The sequence below is a fragment of the Falco biarmicus genome, chromosome 5 (assembly GCF_023638135.1).
Source record: "Falco biarmicus isolate bFalBia1 chromosome 5, bFalBia1.pri, whole genome shotgun sequence".
In the NCBI taxonomy this organism is placed as follows: Eukaryota; Metazoa; Chordata; class Aves; order Falconiformes; family Falconidae; genus Falco; species Falco biarmicus.
In genome coordinates, this window is record NC_079292.1 from 92,749,649 (window position 1) to 92,769,774 (window position 20,126).

General features: G+C 45.1%; 1 protein-coding gene across 4 annotated transcripts; it reads left to right on the forward strand.

Moving 5' to 3' along the window:
• Nucleotides 1-1,376: 1,376 nt before the first annotated feature.
• LOC130149557 (trypsin I-P1-like) lies at nucleotides 1,377-19,024 on the forward strand. Of its 4 annotated transcripts, none has more exons than XM_056339324.1 (6): nucleotides 9,946-11,259; nucleotides 11,791-15,376; nucleotides 16,083-16,248; nucleotides 16,853-17,106; nucleotides 17,907-18,043; nucleotides 18,771-19,024. In XM_056339324.1, exons 2-6 carry the CDS (start codon nucleotides 15,334-15,336, stop codon nucleotides 18,918-18,920), a joined length of 750 nt encoding a protein of 249 aa, XP_056195299.1. In that variant the 5' UTR covers nucleotides 9,946-11,259; nucleotides 11,791-15,333; the 3' UTR covers nucleotides 18,921-19,024. The 4 variants fall into 4 exon arrangements, with proteins under 4 accessions (XP_056195300.1, XP_056195299.1, XP_056195301.1 ...); XM_056339323.1 differs by lacking the exon at nucleotides 9,946-11,259 and having other exon boundaries at nucleotides 11,830-12,018; nucleotides 15,180-15,376; XM_056339325.1 differs by lacking the exons at nucleotides 9,946-11,259; nucleotides 11,791-15,376; nucleotides 16,083-16,248 and adding an exon at nucleotides 1,377-2,741.
• The last annotated feature ends 1,102 nt before the right edge of the window (nucleotides 19,025-20,126 follow it).

The window sequence follows — 20,126 nt, forward strand, 5'->3', positions numbered from 1 at the left end:
CCCACCAGATTTCTGGTGAAATGAGAGATACTTGTGGCATGTCAGAATTCTTTCTCTAGCACTTGTACCACATTAATAAAGAACCATTTTGTGGTCTATTGCAAACATTATCGCATCAGAAAAAAATGCTAATTCTCTGTTTTGCATACTCTGATAGGGTTCAGATCCACCTGCAGTCAATATGGTTTGCTGAAAATTATTTCAGTGCTTCAGAATCTCCTGGCTTGTTTTCCAGAGAAGGCAAGATCAGTTCCCAGATGGTGCCATTAAGTCATAGCATACCAGGTCTGTCAAGAAAAGCCAAGACAGCGCGTGCCCGATGTGCTGCAGAGTCCTCTGTAGCTGTCTTAGCACACTCCCACGAGGCTTATGCACATAAGGGTTTTTGTAAAGGCCTCCTGGGGAATGCATCATTGTGAGTTGTCCCCACAACGATATAACCTTGTACAAAAACAATCCCACTCGTGGCTCTGCCCTCCCATTTTTGTCACCCAGTCACCATGAAAGTCAGCTATGGGAACCACAGGCCACATCCCTCCTCTGCCACTGCTGTTTCTGTGTGGCAGTCCAACTACCTTTTTGTGTATCTGAATTTATAATCCTTACATTTTTTTCCTGATGACAAAAAAAGTAGGTGTTTGGGGGTTTTTTTCTTTTACTAGCTGGTTTTAAATGCATTTATTTTTCACTTAGTAACTTCCTGATGTTGCTGATGCTGCTTTCCTTCCCACTCTTTCTCCTTCTTCCCCAGGATGGTAACCAAACCTCAAGCCAACAGTAACTGGTTTGCATTAAGCGTGATTTGCTTTCTTCTGACTGGTGCTTCTGTTTGCAGCCTGGCCTGACTATGAATATGCATGTTGGTCTGGGCTGCACTTGCCACAACTGCTCTGAAAGGAAGGGCAGTGGGATGCTGAGGCCTTGTGTTTGCGTTCCTCTGACTGCCTCGTTGCAGGAAGCAGACATAAAGGCTTCTCCTGGGTGCCCACGACCTTGACTGTGGAAAGGCTTCATCTAGGAGTAAGAGCACGCCTTCATTTTGGAGACTGTCCAAAGGGGGTGGGGACTGGCAGTAAAAGGACACTTTTATGCCCCTCCCTTACATGTAACTAAATGGAGACACAAAACTGTTTTTTCCCCCCATAGGTTTGTCCAGATGTGATGTAACTCACGAAAGGAAAAAGTCTGTGTTAGTAAGGGTGTATGCATCAGCACACACCGAGGCAATACAGGGAAGACAGGCACATGAACAAAGCAGTTCGGATTTGGGGCATGCGCTGCCCATCCTGGCCTAATCTTGGCACATAAAAGGTCGACACAGTCAGCAACATGACCAAGTACCTGCAGTAAACATGTTCATATTGATTTTTAATGGCTTCACTTAAGTCTGTTGATATTAAAAAAATAGGCTGTAGGTACAAGACACAAACCTTTGAAAGGCAGCAATTCTACTAGTAAAAACACAAATTATGTTCTCATTTCCAGGTATCCCAGAAGAACACATGAGTTTTGATACATCCTGTTCAGCTGGGCCGAGCTGCTGGTGTCCCAGGGAAGGGAATGAGACACAGAGACTAGGCTGAAACATTCAGGACGGAGACACAGGACTACAGAAAGCCAGGTACTGGGCAGATGGTCTCAGGTACCCCTATGGTATCCTCTCCTCTACAACAGCAAAACTGTGCACTCAAGTCACTAATTATGGAAATGACTGCAGACATTTTTCTTTGTTTAGATTGAATTATTTTTAAAACTATATTTAGGATTTTGTCTGGCTTTGCCTAAATAATAACACTAGTGACAGGATATTATTTGCCGGCCTTGGTCTGAATCTGGCTCTGATCTCAGCACTGTTTATTCAGGGTCTAAAGCCATTCTGCTAAAATTCGTTTAAGATTATTCTGTCTCCTTCTCCAGTCTACAGCTCCATTAGTGTCCTTACTGTCACTAACAGACTCTCTCCCATATGTTGTCTTTCATTAAAAAACAAGCAAATGACCTCTGTATTAATTCTGAAGGAGTGTTTCTATGTGGCACGAACACCTCCTCCGGCCATGTTCAAAGGGCAATTTCCAGGACATGCCAGCAGAGACCAGTCTTGTCACACTTTAATGTTCATCTGTAACCTGCCAAAAGGAAAAGTGGTGTAGGCTCTGAATCCAGATAAGTGTGAGGGAGAGAAGAGAGGAAAGACAGTTCCCTCGTTTTTATTTCCATGTCTCTCAAGCTGTGCAAAACTTCAGACAAGGAAAGGCGAGAACATGCACGCAAGAGACATTTAGGGCCGTGTTTTCTAACAATGGTATCATTTCAGTGGGGGAATTTCACAGAAGAGTAGCAATCATATCACTTACACCAATCCTGCTACAAGAAAGCAGGCAGAACCACAGACACCCTGAGCTTCAGTTCTTCTCATAAACATTCAGTACTTTCAGCCACAAACCCTTAAAATTAAGCAACAGCCCCTTTTCAGGTCATATCTGTGTACTGAAAAGGCAAGGGGGTGGAAGAAGAGAATGTGTAAGATTGCAGCCTGTGGTGGGTTGACCCTCACCGGCTGCCAGCTGCCCACCGAATCCCCTATCTCTCCCCCTCCTCAGAAGGACACTGCAGGGCAGTGGGAAATGAGATGAGAAAGTACTCATGGGTCAAGAGAAAGGCAGTTTAACAAAGAAAAATCAAAGGCTGCATGCAGAAGCAAAGGGAAACAAGAAGACCGATTCTCTACTGCCCATCAGCAGGTAATGTTTAGCCTCTTCCCAGGAAGCACGGCCTCAGTGCACGTAAAGGTTGCTCTAGAGACAAGTGCCTTAATAGCAAACATCCCCTCTCTGCCTCCTTTCTCTTAGCTTTTTATGGCTGAGCACAACATCACATGGCATGGAACATCCCTTTGGTCAGACTGGGTCAGCTGTTCTGTCTGTCCCCCCTTCCAGCCTCTTTCCTACCTGCTGGCCTTTGGAGCTGGGGGGGGGCAGTTTTGGAGAGGCAGCCCTGGTGCTGTGTGAGCACTGCTCAGTGGTAGCCAAAATGCTGGTGTGTTATCAACGCCTTTCTAGCTACAAATACAAAGCACAGCACTACGAGGGCTGCTGCAGGGAAAGATAACTCCATCTCAGCCAGACCCAACACACATCCATATGCAGATAGTGATGCTACACCATCCTATGTATGTATATTTCCTTTCTTTTCTTCCCTTTGTTTCCTTCCTCTTCCAGCCTGTGTCTACTCAAGCTTCTTGTTAGATGATATTGATTTGGGCCCAAGCTGTTCCACTAAAGAACAATATGTTTCCCAAACATTCATCTTCTGCTCCCAATGCAGTACCTGTATTGGATGGCTAACACAAGGTTGTCTGTCCTGTTAATTATGTTTGGAGTTAATTCTTGTCTCACAGGAAGCCTGAGAAACAGCAGCTGTGGTGGGAAACATCTTCCATTTAACATCTTCATTAATGATGCAGATGATGGGGCAGAGAACACTTAGGAATTTTGCAGAAAACACCAAACTGGGAGAAGCAGCTGGTACACCACAGGGGCATATGCTGCCATCCAGAGGAATCTCGACAGCCTGGAGAAAAGGGCCAACAATAACCTCATGAAGTTCAACAAGGGAAAGTGCAAAGTCCCATGCCTGGGGAGAAGCAACCCCACGCACCAGTGCCTGTTGGTGGTGATCCAGCTGAGAAGCAGCCTGTCAGAAAAGAACCTGGGGTGCTGGTGGGCAGCAGGTTGAACATGAGCCAGCAGCGTGCCCTTGCTGCAAAGGCAGCGAATGGTATCCTGGGATAAATCAGACAAAGTATTGCCAGCAGGTCGAGGAAGGTGATCCTTCCCCTTCATTCAGCACTGTTAAGGCCACACCTGGAGCACCTCATCCAGTTCTGGGCTCTTCATTACAAAAGAGACATGAACATACTGGAGAGCATTCACAAAAGGGCCACAAGGATGATGAAGGGACTGGGGCACCTTGCACAGGAGGAGAGGCTGAGAGAGCTGGGACTGTTTAGCTTAGAGAGAGAAGGCTCAGGGTGAGTATGAATAATGTATATAAATACCCGAAAAGAGGATGTAAAGAGGACAGAGCCAGGCTCTTCTCAGTGGTGCTAGTGACAGGCTCAGAGAAAAAGGGTACAAACTGGAACACCGGAGGTTCCTTCTGAGCACAAAGAAACACGTTTTTTTTACTGTGAGGGTGACTGAGCACGGGAATAGGTTGCCTAGGGAGGTTGTGGAGTCTCCATGTTGAGAGACAATCAAAAGCTGTCTACATGCAGTCCTGGTCCACTGGCTCTGGGTGGCCCTGCTCAAGAAGGGCATTTGGATAAGATGACCTTCTGAGGCTCCTTCCAACCTCAGCCATTCTGTAACTCTATGACTCTGCAAAACCCTCCCAGTCATGGGAGGATGACCACACCATACTGTATAGCACCATTATCTGCATAGAGATGTGGCTTTACAGATCCTCTCCTTCCATCATCTCATCCTTTGAGCAGCTAGTATAATCTCTAGAATGCTGTTACTGACAAACTGTTACTCATTACAAATATACAGCTGTTTACACAGATGTGCCTGTGATGTCACTGATGAGTATCTGACACAACTACCTTTGACGATGGCTCTTGTAGCAGCAGCTCCTCTGCCACCTTCTACAGCAGGAGACAAAGGACAATAAATATGGGGACAAGGAGTGTGACAAGTAGGAGAGTAGCTGTTTCATGAGAAACTTCTTACAATAGCTGGGGGTTTTGTGTATTGCCACTTCAAGCTGGCAAAAGCAGCACCGCATGGGAGAAAATTGTACCTCGGAGCTTGAGAAGGGAACTGTGACTTCAGACCTTCAAGATGGCAATGACCACTAGAGATCTCTGTGGTTTTCTGCTACCACCTGGAAACTGCACAGCTGTGACTGGTCAATAGCCACCTGATTAATCTGCTGAACTTTGACGGTTACCCATAAGTTTGTTTTCACAAGGCTTTAAAAATGCATTTGCCACTCAAAACTAAAAATGCTCAAGCACTGAGAAATAGAAAGGGATCTTTCCTCTGTTATGTTCCCAGAGCTGATAAAGCTGGCTTTCAGTGTTTATGCAAGAGGTCTGAGCTAGGACTGTAACATTATGATTTTCAGGAACTGCAAATTTATTAGTAGAGAATTAAAAAAAAAACCAAACAACCTAAAAATATCTAAATCACCCAAAAGTCACTCACAAAGTTACTACTATGGTGTTCATATTCCTTAATGATTCCAGCATAAACAGCTTTCCCTAAAACTTTCAGAGGCCACATGGATCAGCAGTAATAATTCCAGACAGCAAGAAAGTGAATGTGTTTGGCACCTGTGTAAAGATGCAAGGCTGAAGAGGATAAGGAACTCAGTGTGCCTGCATTTTGTGAGAGACTATGCTTCCCCAGCGCGTCCTGGCTATGTGTTGGTAGTCTGATACGAACAGCGAGTAGATCACGGACCTGGAGGTGTGCTGAGGAGCCTGTGAGTGCTCCCTGGGAGCAGGGAATGGTGTTACACTTGTTGCTGGAGTCAGAAGAATATTGGCTGCCAAGGTGTGCAAGGACTGGTGTGTGAGGCTGAGTCTTTCAGAAATGTCTTTGGAGGACCAGATTAAATCCAGCATGAAACTAGATTTAGCTTTTTCAGAGCCTTCACTGCATCCAGGGTGAGACTGCAACGAACATGCCTTTCCGTCATGCATCTGGATTTCCCTAGCCAAGAACAGTTTAGCCTCTTTCAGAGCAGAGCCTGGAAGCAAAGTAACATTTAGGTAGCATAGTCAATCAGGAGACTAGGACCCTGGCATGAAATTGAGTGATCCACCCTGGCAGTACAAAAGCCTTCTAGCAATTTTGGTGAAACAGGATTGCATCTTTTACAGGACATGCTCTGCTCTTGGCTGATTCCTGCTCTTTGCTCTCACCAGCTATTCTCACCACCTCACACTCCTTTTTTTTCCATAATCAAATAGTATGTTTCCCTTCAGCATATCCAGCTTTGCCACATCAGTGAGCAGCACAGTACATTTGCTACCTGTGATAGTTGTGTGCTTCATATGCTGCAACTTCCATAAGAGCACGAGACAAACATTTGGTTTGTGCTCAATAGCATGCAGACTGTCAAGGACAACCTAAAAACAGAAGCCCAAAATACACGTGTTTAGCCATACCTTCTTAAAGATACCTTTGGCTCTTCTGTGTGCTAGTTCCCTTTCCTTGAATGAGAGGTAAGTCCTAGGTTATGCAATAAAACCAGGAGCACAGACAGGCAATGGCAGGCAGGGGAGCCCCAGTAACACCCCACCCTCACTTTTCCCAGGCCGAGCAATTAGCTCACTCAAAGCTCATCTCTGCAAGCAATGAAGGTAGAGGCACAATAGGAGGCAACTTCTGCCTTCAGCTGGCCCTCACAATGGGAACACCAGATGATGGCAGCCTCTTGTGGTTTCCCTTCTCTGCCCATGAAGTTTTGCTGTGAAGAGATGCCTTGGTCCAGCTCAGAACTGTACGTGTTTCTAGGGCAAGGAAGAGAGGGAACCTGTAACAAAGCAGTGTGTGGGTAGGTAAATAAAAGTGCCGCAGAGCATGCTGCTGCTTGTCAAGTTGCCAAGGGGCTGTCCCTCCCGGACTGGAAGGAATGCCAGGTCCCCTGTGTATGTTTCCTCCCACCTGTAATGGTGCCATCCTCCTACATCCATAATCAGAGGCTGGGCTCTCTTCTCACACTGGTCGACCTCTGACTGGGCACCTCTGTCTTTGGGTGGATCATCAGTATGTAGCAGAACCTTGAATTCTCCTTCTGCTTTGTACCCTTTCCTTGGTGCTACAGTGGGGTCTGTGGGGAACTAGTGGCCCAGAACATGGCTGTGCTTCTGTAGCACCAATTTTAAGAGATATCTGCTGCCTTTCACTAACCACATCAGCCTCAATTCTTAATGCTGATATGTGGGTTTGTATTTCTGAAGGCTGAAGCTAGATGCTGCTGCACTGCTTTGTCTGCCCCCCTGCCCTCCAAAGTCCTGGCTCCATTCCCCGACTTCTTCCTTGTCTTTCTTCTGCTCTTCCTCTGCCCATCCCCAATCTGTCTCACATCTCTCACTTCAGCAAGGTGGGGATTTTATCTTAGTGCTCCACCCCCTTGCTGTACTGTGTCATCACTCATAGCACAGAAATACATGGCTGCATCCTTGTATGTCACGTTCTTGATTGTCATCACAGAGCGATCATTACTGTCTCTGCTTATCTCAAACTTGTCTTTACTGTAACCTTCCTCGTAAGAGCTCTGCATCCACGTAGAAGTGCTGGCTACTAACTTCAGACCATCCCTTGGAGCCTGCTGGTACCAGAACATATAGGCAAGTCTGCTATTATTCTGGTAGCACGTGATGTCCACAGTCTCTCCAGCTTTCTTAAGGGTCTCTTTGGGCCACTGTGTGATAAGGTTTCCCACCCCAGGACCTGCATGAGTGAGAGGAAAAAAGAAAAAAGGGAGGAGTACAGATGATGGCCAGAAAGGGTCCTTTACATCATGCCAGTCCTGCACGGCCTGGATGCTGCAGATGGATTTGTTGTCTCTCACCAGGTAGAAAAGCAAGGAAAACAGTCAGCACGGTCACAGAGCAATGCATTTCTGCTCATCACAAGGTGAGAGAGAAGAGGTTGTGAGACTGATGCCCCTCCCCTTGCTCTGATTTTTCTCTCAGGCTTGGGTGGGGAAGAGAGGAGGGACAGTCCACCTTTGATACCCTTTTTTGTGAGCCATTAGAAGCAAAGCTGAGCATTCACATGACTGTAAATTTTGCTGTAGCTTTTCTACAAGACAGGCAGTGTTCTGAGCTCCTGACAAAAATGTGAGATTGCTTGCAGACCAGTAAATTGCTGGCTGAATGTGGTACCATCTGTCATTCCATCATTGTGCATGCCTGAGTACGAGATCTGTTAGCCACGAACCTGGGAATATTGGCTTCATAAATGATTTTTTGGCTCATTTACACCTGTGGATATAACTTGAGCCATCCTTCCAGACTGGTTTATTCCAGTAAATGTAGACATATACCATTTCATTCTGGAGAGACCTTCTTAGTACCTGAAAGATGATACCTCACAACTCAGAACATATGTAGGCAGAAGCAAAGATGATTGACCAAGATAGCATAGGCACAAAAATCATGTTTAATCGCATCTAAATTTCTTTGGGTTTGGTGTCAGGGCAGTATCTTCCCTGCAGTTTAATCTTCCTGTGAGATCTACTTCAATTCCTATTGCTGCGATGGAGAGACGGGACACAGCTTGATGCAAGCAAATGTCAATTTATTGTATAGAAACATGGGTATATATACTTTCAGAAGTCGTGCGTTTTAAACAGATTGGTTCTTTAGAGCTAAGCATTGCATACTAGGCAATCCCCGATTGGTGGTTAACTACCATCAATTAACAGCAAGGTGTTACCTTTCCTTGGTGCCATCCGTCCCCCACTCCCTATGCTCTCTCAGCATGACTGATCATGTTAATAGTTGTGTCTATACAAGCTCGAGCACATTCCCCTCAGCTAACTGATTGCCACGCATGGTCTTAGTTTCCAGCCTGCTCCTGCATCCTATTACAAAAAGCAAGGCATCTCTGCCAGCCTTTTTTTCTGAAAGCAAAAACTGTGGTTAGACATTTAGTGTCACGAACAGTCTGCTTCTTCTAGTCCGCCAAATGCATCCTAGTTAGCCTTGTCATAACCTATACCACTCTCTATTCTTTTCTGAATATGTAAGATTCAAAAAACTTACATGATTGTAGCTGGTTTATTCCTTGCTAGTACTTAGAATGAAGTAAATATATTTAATTTCAATGTTCTTCTTCGGTGATCCTGATACTGCAGTCTCTTCTTTGTTATTCCCCCAGTGCCTCTGGCCCACAGTGCTCCAGGACCCCTCCCTAGCAGCAGAGCTCAGGCACTATGAAAGAAGACATAACTTTTCTTATTCCTCAAAAGAGAACATAACAAAAAAGAGCAGCAGCAAGGTAAACATAAATATGCAGCTAGTACTGCCCCTGCTCCTCCCCTCCCTTCCACTCCCCATCCTTCCTTTCTAACTCTTATCTTCTTCCGTGCTTTACACTGCTATGAGATCATGGGCATTTTCCCCACCTGCTTGCTATTGCTTTCCTTTCCCTAGCAGCTGGTATGTGTTACCTGCCAGATCCTGGTGAACCCAGCCCACCTGCTTCAGGTGTCCCTGAGGAAGCAAAGGGGATGCTGATAATCATCGGTCACAGCTGTTGACCTCATGACCTGATTGCTCTGTGTCTGTGATCTCTGACCACTGCTTGGCTTTCCACCATAGCTGTACTGACCACCACCAAAGCTGTCACAGTGTTGGTGAGATGCTAACTTCACCATTGGCAGGAGCAAAGTGGGACTCTGTTCTGCTGCTCTAGGAACCTCCTCCCTAGGGACCTGCTCCCTCTCCTCCCTTTCTCAGTAAGGGGCCAGGAGTAAGGAAAAGGAAGTGCCTGGCTTCCTAGACAGTTGCACCGTTCCCTAGCCCCTCGTCTGCTAGCCCAGTAGCTCTAGGGCACTGCTCCTAGCACACACACCTAAGCCAGAACAGACGGGAAGGTTCAGGAAGATCTCGTGTAAGGCTGCAGGGAACCCCGCTTGTGTACAGTGGTTGCCAGTCCCCAAAACAAATATCTGTAAGGCTCTTTAAAGAAGGCTTTTGTTTGTGCTATCATCCTAAAAGGAGCAATAGGGCAGGAGGGTAGTGGCCAAGGAGCCAGGCAGTCATCAACATACCACTAGGCTGCAATCGTTTCTTGAATCAATATAATTGTAGACCTTGGTGTAGACACTGGGATAAACTTTCAGAGCACACTCTGTTCTCCATGACACAATTCCCTGGAGTTTTCCAACGCAGGGAGTGGGGCCACCTGAGTCACCCTGGAGAGAAAAATTTAGAAGTATGAGATGATCTCACCTGGAAAGGTTTTAACCTGGAACAAAGAAACCAGGGAATGCAAAGTCAAGTACAGCAAGTCCTGATTTGGGAGTACGCAAAGATAGCACCCCATATTTGCTGACCTATCCTACCCTGCAATAATCCACTTCTACTGCACTTAGTGCCCAGCACATGTGGCTGGACCTGCCAGTTTGGTGAAGCCCACCCTTTATCAAAACCCTGTTGGAAGGATACTGCAGCAGAACAGAAAACGTGGAGATGAGGAGGCATAAGCACTCTGCCGAACTCTGACATACTGTGCTCCTGGAGGTACCCTGGGGTGTGTGACTCAGGGCTCTGTGCAGACGCGAATGCTTACTTGGCATGCGTCTTTCCCATCATCCAGGAATCCTACACAGATCACGGTGCTGGTGTAGAACCTTAGGGGAACTGGCTCCCAGGACAGCAGTGAAAACAAGGTTTTGTCTTGGGACTCATTGAGGCACACCGGCAGGACAGTTTGGGGAACTCATAGGCAGAGCATGGAAAGGCTGCAATGCAGGAGTGAAATGCATATAGGTCTCATGGATCTGGCAGCAGAGCAGAAGTGTGACCAGGTACATGCAACGCACATACAGCCACTGCTCAGTGTGTTTCCTCACTTTGAAAAAGGCACTCGGGACCCTCCCTGGCACAGGAACTGGGCAGAGCTGTGGGTTGAATGTTGGCCCTGTAGTCCGTGGTGGTTGCCAACTGGATCAACATCATGTTGTTATCAAGGCTCCTTGAATCATATCTAGGATGGTGAATGATTAATGTGGCATTCCTGACTAGTTCACTGTCTTCCTTCACACAGTGTTGCATTCGCCCAGCCTCACTTGTATACAGCTGCAAAATTACCAGCATAGAAGAGCAGCAGTTAACTGTGGGTAGAAAAACTTGGTGCCACACGGGGTCTGGCAGACATTTGGAATAGAGTAAGGGAGTGTTGCCCTAATCAAAGGTGCACATGTCACAGAGCTTTAGGAGCCTTATGATTTCATGAAACAACAGAGTCTGGTCACTACAGCTATGGTGGTAGGTCTTGCTAGTTGGGCATCCTGTTCAGTGGATCCCCATGGGGCAGCAGTGGCAACAGTGTGAGCATAGATGGGTCACTTCAGGCAGCTAGAGCAATGCTTAGGGAAGGAAGATTACATTTGCTGTTGCAGAGGAGCATGATCCTTGATCTGTGCTCTCTCTGCAGAGGTATGCCTTAAATTCAGGACAAGAAAAATCCATGGAGAAAGTCTGAAGGAATGAAAAAGAGCAAAATCATAATGGTAAGCCACATGGGCATGCAAATGTGTACAGAAAGGCATTTTAGGATGCACGGGAAAGGATGCCAAGAGTCCAGGAATATTGGAAAAATCATGTAATGCAGTGGGAAAGAGGGTACCGTGTTTCTCCTTTCATTTCAGGTACACCATGCATTGCCACCTTGGATTCTCTTCTTTTGCTAGGCACCATATTCTAAATCTGGTGGCTTTGCAAGATTCAACTAGAATCCAGATACACAACCCAATTAATACTTAGGATTTCTAGCACTGAGCAGCTGACCAGACCCACTGATTGTTGATGAGTGAACCACCACATAAGTGATACCCACCATTCAAGGACACTGGTAGGGACCTGAATGCTCTCGGCAGTTGTAGCCTCCCACAGTCTTATCAGCAACCTCAGGAAAAGAAAGTGAGAGGAGGAGCACTGAATTTCACAGCACCAGGCCTGGATCCATTCTTTTAAGGTGTAGCAGGAATTAGCAAGAGTCAAAAATGTTTGTAAAACATTTGTAAAACAAAAAACTTTGTAAGTCTTCACAGCAACTCCTGAAATATCCTCCCAAGTTCTTTCTGTGCTCCTCTGAAACGTGAGGCTTTGTCTTTACCACCCTGAGTCGGAAAGCAGAAGAGCAGAAGCTGCCAAAGAACTTCACAAATGAAATGTATGCAGCCTTCACACTGGCACCTTCACTTCCACGGCACCTTTGGAACAGGATGCAACAGCTGTATAATGATGGAAAGCACACGGTGCACATCTGTGTAAGTTGAGACATGGAAAATAGCAAATGCAGTTGAGAGTGTCAGCAGAAATTTAATTTCCTGGGGGGAAGCCAGGGGTGGGCAAGAGAGGAGGAAAGCCCTGGTAGTGAAGAAACCAGAAACAGTATGGAGGCTGTGCAGAGTTGGAGGCTGATGCTATAGCAGAACATAAAAAGAACATGTAAGGTATTTGTTGAAACTACTAGAACAGTGGTCTCCAAACATTTTTGATCGCATGTCCCTATCAATAAAATATTTTTGAGCACATGCCCCCAGTAGATGTATATTTAGTAATTGATAATTACTTACATACAGTACTGAAGTTCTAGTATTTTCACCCCACACACATCTTGCATACCCCCAGGGGTGCATGCACCCCACTTTGGAGACCACTGCACTGGAACATCATAAACCAGGAGCTTGTCTCTGATTCTGTAATCTGAAAAGATCAGAAGATGCAACCCCCTTGCCCAGACACTCGCCTAGCCTCAGGTAGCTGGGGGCTTGATGTTCCAAGGCCAGATGGGGTGTATTTCAACCAGCTTCTCCCAGGCAGGAGAGACTTGGGAAGAGAGAGTCAACAGTGCCTCCACCACCAAGCTCCATCAGATGCACTCAGAAACTCCTCTGCTTTACACCCCTGGGAAGCTTATCTCTGTGAGCTCACAGTCTTGCCAGGTTTCCCTTTCCCAGGATCTTGCATCAGCTTGGACAAATGTATTTACTTTATCTGAGTCCAGTGATGACACAGCTGACTGAAATACTTGAACTAGGAACATGGATTTCTAGAAATGCAAGCTGCCATTGCTTGCCCATTCATAATACCTAACACAGCTGCCTTCCATTCACCAACCCTCCTCCTTCCCATGTGCCTGGAGCTGCCAGTACTCTGCTGCAGCATCACTGCCTTAAATGACAGGCTCATTTGCAGCTGGAGGTGTACCCCCCAGAGTGTATTTTTTGAAAGTCCCTGAAAAATCCCTTGCCATGGGTCTGTGGAATGTTCAGCAGCATTGAGCAAAAGAGGGTATTTACATTTCAGGTAGGCACTGCTCATCTTAAAGAAAGGAAAGAGGGGTGGGAGAAGGTGTTCCATTTTCAACCTGAATGCAAAGGAGTCTCTTCATCCTTCACAGCTCTCACAACCCCTGAAGGGCTGTTCTGAAGCAGTCTGTCTGCTGGATGACCTCTGTGTTCTGCACCACAAACACCCTGTTTACCTTCCTTTGAGATCAGTTTGCTCCATGAGCTGCTTTGCTGGCACGCACCCTGGAGTTCTGGAATTCACGAGAGCCTCTGGAACAGGTCCCCAAGAGGCAGACAGGAGCATGGGAGGGACTTGGGTGAAGTGTGTTCACTCGACGTCTGCCATCAAGGACTTAGGAACACAAGAGCCACAGAAACTATGGCCCAGGACTTTTGCCATGAGCTCTTGCAGTAGCTTGGGAAGGGGTCAGTAGTGCCCCCTCACTGATTTAAGCAAGTAGCATAAAGAGTCTCAGACAGACCTTTTTCTTCAAGAAGATTACCAGCCAGACCTATATGATGCCTTTCCTGCTGTTACGAATAACTATAAAGACCAGAGTAGATTAAACAAGTAACAAGGGAAAACAAAACAATACCAAGATAAAGGCAGGTATGGTTGATCTTCCCAATTCAGATGCTGAATTACTGGATTTTGCTGAAATTTGGGTGGATACTAAATGAAATACTAAACCCTGTGAAAAGAAAGAAAAGAAAGCTGTCCTTCATAGCCTAAATGTTACCTAATAGGTTATTAGAGCTATATCTCAGGAAAAATATTGTTTTAAAATATCTGATGACAGCCTGTCTCTATGCCAATGGCATGTTTTGGACAAAGAAATTATAAATCCACAGGGAGATCAAATTACATTCTATTGTAGATTAAGAATTGTTCTTGCCTTGCTCTACTTAGTCATGATGGGATTAGACAGCTTTGGTAATTTTTGCCATGATTAGTGCTATTACAGACCTTTCCCTTTTCCTTGGGAAGTTTCCAATCGTTATTTGTTTCCCAGGATAAAACATGTTTGTAAGAAAACTGTGCACTGATACCAGTTTAAAGCCTGAGACAAGTCATTCAGCTCCTTGGAGGAGTCCCTGGCCATGGACTTGTCCTTTAACATGAAGGAAAAGTTCCCATCTGGACAGTGTCGCTGTGTGTACCAGTCCTCCAGGGCTCTCAAAAAAGCTGATCAAGAAATGGAGTAGAAACATTACTCCTGTTTAGTCTCTCATGCCATTTCAGCATCTCAAACCACATGACTTCTCTTTACAGTCACTTGAGGTTATCCTATGTCTTTCAGGAGCCAACATGATGAAGTTGGCAGCTGCTTGGAAAATGATTATTCATCAAATGCATTAAGTTTTAGCAAACTCAGCATCATGACAGCAATTATCGCTCTTTCAGAGAAGGATTTCAGAAGATCTCATTTCTGTTCACAGGATTTTTGTTCATATACAGTATAACCATAAACATGAATGTTATTCTGAAATTCTTCTGTGGCAAAAATGAGTCTCTATAGAACATTCCAAAACTGAAGAAAAAAAAAAAAAAAAGAAAAAAGAAAGTGGTTTAGTACTTAGGCTGATATTATATAGATTAGATAAGAGAAATTATTTCAAAGAGATATGGTGTGTATTCCCATATTTGAACAATTTCAATTGGGGGGGCACAAAATAGGGTTTTTGTGCTCACTTATTGAAATTACTTATGAATAATTTTATTTGGGAATGCACTGTGTTCTATATGACAAAAACACATACATTAGCTAAAAAAAGAAATTTGCTAAAATAAACTTAATAACACTGAGAGGGTTTTTGGAGGTTTTTTGTTGCTGTTGTTTTTATTTTTTTTCCAAACAAATGTATAGTATCTTAGTCCATTACCTACAATATTCAGCTTCCAGTAAAAAATACGCATTTTTAAGAATGATACCATTATCACAAAGGAATGTCAAAGGGGTTTGAGGGTTGCTTTCAACAGGTGCTGTGTGTAAGAATGAGGCAGACAAACAACTATACATCTTCCAAAGGCCAAACATATTTTTAAATGGAAGGCTGCCCTCTAAAATAATTTAAAATAGCTATCTTAGGAAAGGTTTATGATTAACTGATATGTTATTTGTACTTTCTACCAGCACCTGTTAATGCCCACATCTGGATCTTCAAATTTTTCACTGTGTACTTTTTGTCTGGAGAAAACCTTGGATTAGAGATAAGGCCATTTCAAAAGATGTATTTCTAGCAGCTCACACTTCCAGTCCACCAGTCTGGGCTTGAGGCTGTGTCAAGATGATGAAATACATACTGTTTGTCACCTTTGTTGGTGTGGCTAGTAAGTATATTTTTTACTTCTGTTTTTGCATATTTTTTGCTTCTGTTTTTGTAATGTATAAGAAAGCTCATTTTCTGAGCAAATCTGCAAGCTGGTTTATTGTGGGAAAGTGAAGTCCAGTTTCAACTTGAAAAAATTTTAAGGCAAAGCTCTGCAGTTTCTTGTGATTGCTATTTGTTCACAATTGCTTGTGCCACAAGATGGGGAATGAACACCTTTGTAGGAGTTCCTGGCCCAGGAATTCTGAAATGTGTCTGTAGCTTCAAAAAAGACTGTCTCTGTCTTGAGGACTATGAAGTACAAAGATAACACCTCTGGCTCAGGAAGTCCTAAAGCTGCTGTAAAGTTTTGGACTACGGGTGAGTCCTCCAAGGAAACACTGCTCAGACTTTTTTTGTACTTGCACTCAGCCCACTGTTGACTGCTACTGCAGACAGGACCCTGGGACAGACACACCTTTGATCCAATCCAGAAAGAACATTTTTATGTTCTTATGCTCACTCTGGGACTAGCAACAGATACATGAGATGCCCATCTAAGTCACATCACCTTATTTTAGGGAGCAGCAAATGAATGTCCATTAGACTTGCCCACCATTGCTACTGTGAGTTTCCACAGAGGTAGAGCCTACAAGTGAGATGCTTCTGTCAGTCACAAGGTCATAATATTCCTTATGCCAGATGTCCTTATGACACTTATCTCCCAGCTGCCATCCCCATCAATGCTGCTGATGATGACAAGATCGTTGGAGGCTACACCTGTGCGGCGAACTCTGTCCCCTATCAGGTGTCCCTGAACTCTGGGTATCACTTCTGTGGAGGTTCCCTCATCAACAGCCAGTGGGTCCTGTCAGCTGCTCACTGCTACAAGTCGTGAGTCAAAAAAAAAAACACCATTCTTCTGTACCCTCTTTCTTTCTTCCAGTTCACTTCTAGCAGGAATTCTGAGATGTGAGATCTAAATATGTAAGTGACTCCATTCTGGAGGCAACCAAGGAATGGGTGGCTCATTTAGGAAGCTGGACTGAGGCATCGTAAGCAGTATTTCACTTCTGCAAAAGTTTCTGAGAATGCAGAACACTTTCTGAAATGACAGTGTGATAAACCAACAATGACTTACAGGCTATGATTTCTTAGAAATTGGATTCATCTTGCTAAAACTTAGTCAGTGTAGAACAGGAAGAGGAATGAGGTCAGGGGCATAGCAGTTTGCCTTTTTCTGGAGTGTTTGTACAAAGCGCTGATACATATTCAGCCTGTCCCAGCTCAACAAAATAAACCTGCAGAAATTCACCACCTGTACTGGGGGTGGGTAAGATCTCAGTGTGGATCCTCGGAATTTGCTGCAGGACAAGAAAGATAATCTGCATGAAAACAGCTATTATGACAGCAACATTAAAGTGAGAGTGTATGGTGACAAGTTTCCTTATGACCTGCTGGCAGCAGTAAGGTACATGCCATTCCCCCTCTTTTCCAGTCGCATCCAAGTGCAGCTTGGGAAACACAACCTGGCACTCTCAGAGTCAACCGAGCAGTTGATTAACTCAGCTAAAGTCATCCGCCACCCTGGCTACAGCTCAGCAACACTGGACAATGACATTATGCTCATCAAGCTTGCCAGGCCAGCCCAGCTCAACAGAGCTGTCCAAACCATTCCTCTGCCTACCAGCTGTGTGGCACCAGGCACCACATGCCTCATCTCCGGATGGGGCAACACTCTCAGCAGTACCGGTGAGTACTCCATGGGAACGTGTGGTGTCTGGGGGCATGTGAGACACTCCAAGACCTCACAGCTGGCACTGAACAGTACAATGTAAAGCACAAAGAAGTGCTGTGGGACGGGCCCCTTTGGAGTGATCAGTCAGTGTAAGACAATAACCATTTCACTGCTTTAAAGGCAAATCTTTATAAGGTTTCTCCTCTTGTTCTGCATTACAAACATGGATATGATCACTCAAGTCACCCATATGCCATTCACCAGCATGTTTGTGCTGCCATAAGTTGTGTCCTGCGCTATCAGCTCTGCAGTGCCGACCACCAGCTAGTTAACTAACGTCAATAGAGTTCTCAGTTCTCCAAGAGCAAGATCCAAATCTGTGATTGTGGATCTAAAGTTACTACAAGAGGGCTCCATTCCCTTACACCAATGGTCAGAGGTGTGGATGGTGACTGGTGTCTAATTCACTGACGACAACTAAATCTGCATCAGAGGAGAGGACGGTTTTCCTGAGGCACAGGTTTCCTCCAGCATACGTGCTACAAGAGTAGCTCCCAGCTCCACATCTGCCAATTGATGGTGTTCTAGGTATCAGAAAAACTAATATGGCTGCAGTGTAGAATGGTGGACCCATGGGCAGGATCTGTTCCACCAAAACAAAAGGAATCTATGCTGTAACTACTGTTCAGAGTAAAAATGACAACAGCTAAAACAGGACATTCAGCGATTACTTTTCTGCTAAGAAAGATCTTCTCGGAGCTCTGAAATGAACTCAGAGACTTTATCAACCATCTCTCCCTCTATTTTCTTGTAGATCCCTATCCAGACACCTTGCAGTGCCTGAAGGCTCCTGTACTCCCCTCAAGCGAGTGCAGTGAAGCTTACCCTGGCCAAATTACCAAGAACATGATATGTGTAGGATTCATGGAGGGAGGAAAAGACTCCTGCCAGGTACACCTGCCTCTCCTTTCCCGTATGCTTCTCTCCTGTCTTTTGCCAGTAGAGCAGGCCTTCATATCAGAGAATCTGCTATACTCATTGCACTGGCATGTCTGAATGTTGTTTTTTGAACAACAGCAGAGACTTAGGGCAAAAGTTGCTTACTGAGTGAGGCTAGCATTTTTTACCAGTCAGTCAGTCATTGTCCCTTTTTGAGACAGTAAATATCTCTGCCCTAAATCTCCAGAAGCAGACTATGCCACCTCCTGAACCTTAAGCTATTGACAATGGAGGAGGGCTGCACCAGGGAGTCAACAATAACCACGGTCTCTTTAGAGCTTAGGACACAAATGTTAGTTTTGGACTCACTGAAAATAGCCAGTACACCAAGATCCAGGCAGCATGGAAAATGAACACACCTGACAATTGCTCTGCATTTTACATGTGCCTAGGTCCATGAAATATTTGACAGAATAATGTCTAAGACACACATATCCTAAGCATCTGCCAAGGACTGCATCTGTCAAGAACAGGCAGCTTACTCATCTTTAGCTGAGGTGCCCTCAGAACTAAAGGCACAGCAGCATCAGATGTAGAGTGGTAATCAGCAATGACCTTTGTAGACCTTCTGTGTAGAAAAGCCCAATGGATTTGCCCTGAATGAGTGATTTCTGGGATCTCTGGCTCATCACTTATGCTGGTACCATTTGCTGAATATTTGTATCCTTCATGTGCACAGGGGGATTCCGGCGGCCCAGTAGTCTGCAATGGGCAGCTCCAGGGCATTGTTTCCTGGGGCATTGGATGTGCGCAGAAAGGCTATCCTGGGGTTTACACTAAGGTTTGCAATTACGTCTCCTGGATCACAGCAACTATATCTGCCAACTGATAATACTTTTGTTCTATGTGACCTGCTTTTTCTCCTCATCATTTTCTTCTGTTTTGGGACTGGACATGTGAAAATTATCAAAAAATAAAGACTTTCAGTTACCACTTCTTTGCACAACTGTGTGCCTTCCATAGGCTATGATATGGAGGACAGAGGCAGGGAATATCACTCTGGGGAAAATTAGTATTTGCAGTGCCTCCCAACTAGCAGGGTCTTGGAATATTTTGCAGACTTATCCAGAGCCTTTCATTCAGTTACATGCAGCCATTTGTGGAGCAGAACATCTTTTCTGTTTATCAGCATGTACTCAGGGGCTACAAAACTGCGTAAATCAGTTGAGAGAGTGTGCTGAATCACACAAGCAGCATATTCCTACTGTAGAAAACAGCAGCCAGTTACACACACTCCCCATCACCCCTGCTCCCAACAATATGACTGAACATCCCTAGTGGAACCACCTTAAAAGCTCTAATTGGGGAATGAAGAAACCTCTTGCTAGGGCTTGTTCTCTTCATGGACCTGTGCCACTGGGGCTGCTATCTATGCCTTTTTCTCAGCTAACTGGTCATATTAGACTTGCTTACTTTCCCTGGAAGAGTCAAAAGGACAGAGATATTCCTGGCTTCTGGTTTTAACTCCTCCTAGCCCCAGCTGGCACTGGAATTGAAAGTCCATGAAAAAGCTGCCAAAGTTGACAACAGGCTGTGTAGCTGTCTTCTAAAAAAACCCCAAAACCAACCAAACAAAAAAAAATTTGAGTAAAATAGAAAGATAGAAAAAGCAGAGAATAGGTGAAGTGGGGAGAAATTGAAAAGAAATCTGCCACTGGAGGAAAGGGAGGGCGAGGGGAAGAGCAGGGCATGAAGGAACAAGTGTCTTTGCCTACAGAGAGGTTTGAGCATGGTGCTTTCAGATGCTTTGTCGTGAGATACCTCCTAGGAGAGTAATAGGTGCCCGAGTCATTGAGATAGGCACAATATACAAACAGGATCAGACTATAGCATTGTGTCCCATTGCTCTGGAAGCACTTGCTGAATTCCTTCTCAGAATCTGCCCTTTTCCCGAAAAAACCCTGAGCTGTAGCTGGGCACCCTGCCCTTCAGCCTATTTCCACCAGGAGACAGAGATCTTATGTATGAGCGGTTGAAAGTCACAGGTCTGTGACACAGTACCTGTAAATCACTGACTCCCATCTCCCTCCCTGAC

Coding starts and splice junctions, on each gene's coding strand:
- LOC130149557 (XM_056339324.1), top strand. CDS start 15,334: ATGATGAAATACATACTGTTTGTCACCTTTGTTGGTGTGGCTA. Junction 15,377..16,082: donor CACCTTTGTTGGTGTGGCTA/GTAAGTATATTT, acceptor CTTATCTCCCAG/CTGCCATCCCCATCAATGCT. Junction 18,044..18,770: donor GAGGAAAAGACTCCTGCCAG/GTACACCTGCCT, acceptor TCATGTGCACAG/GGGGATTCCGGCGGCCCAGT.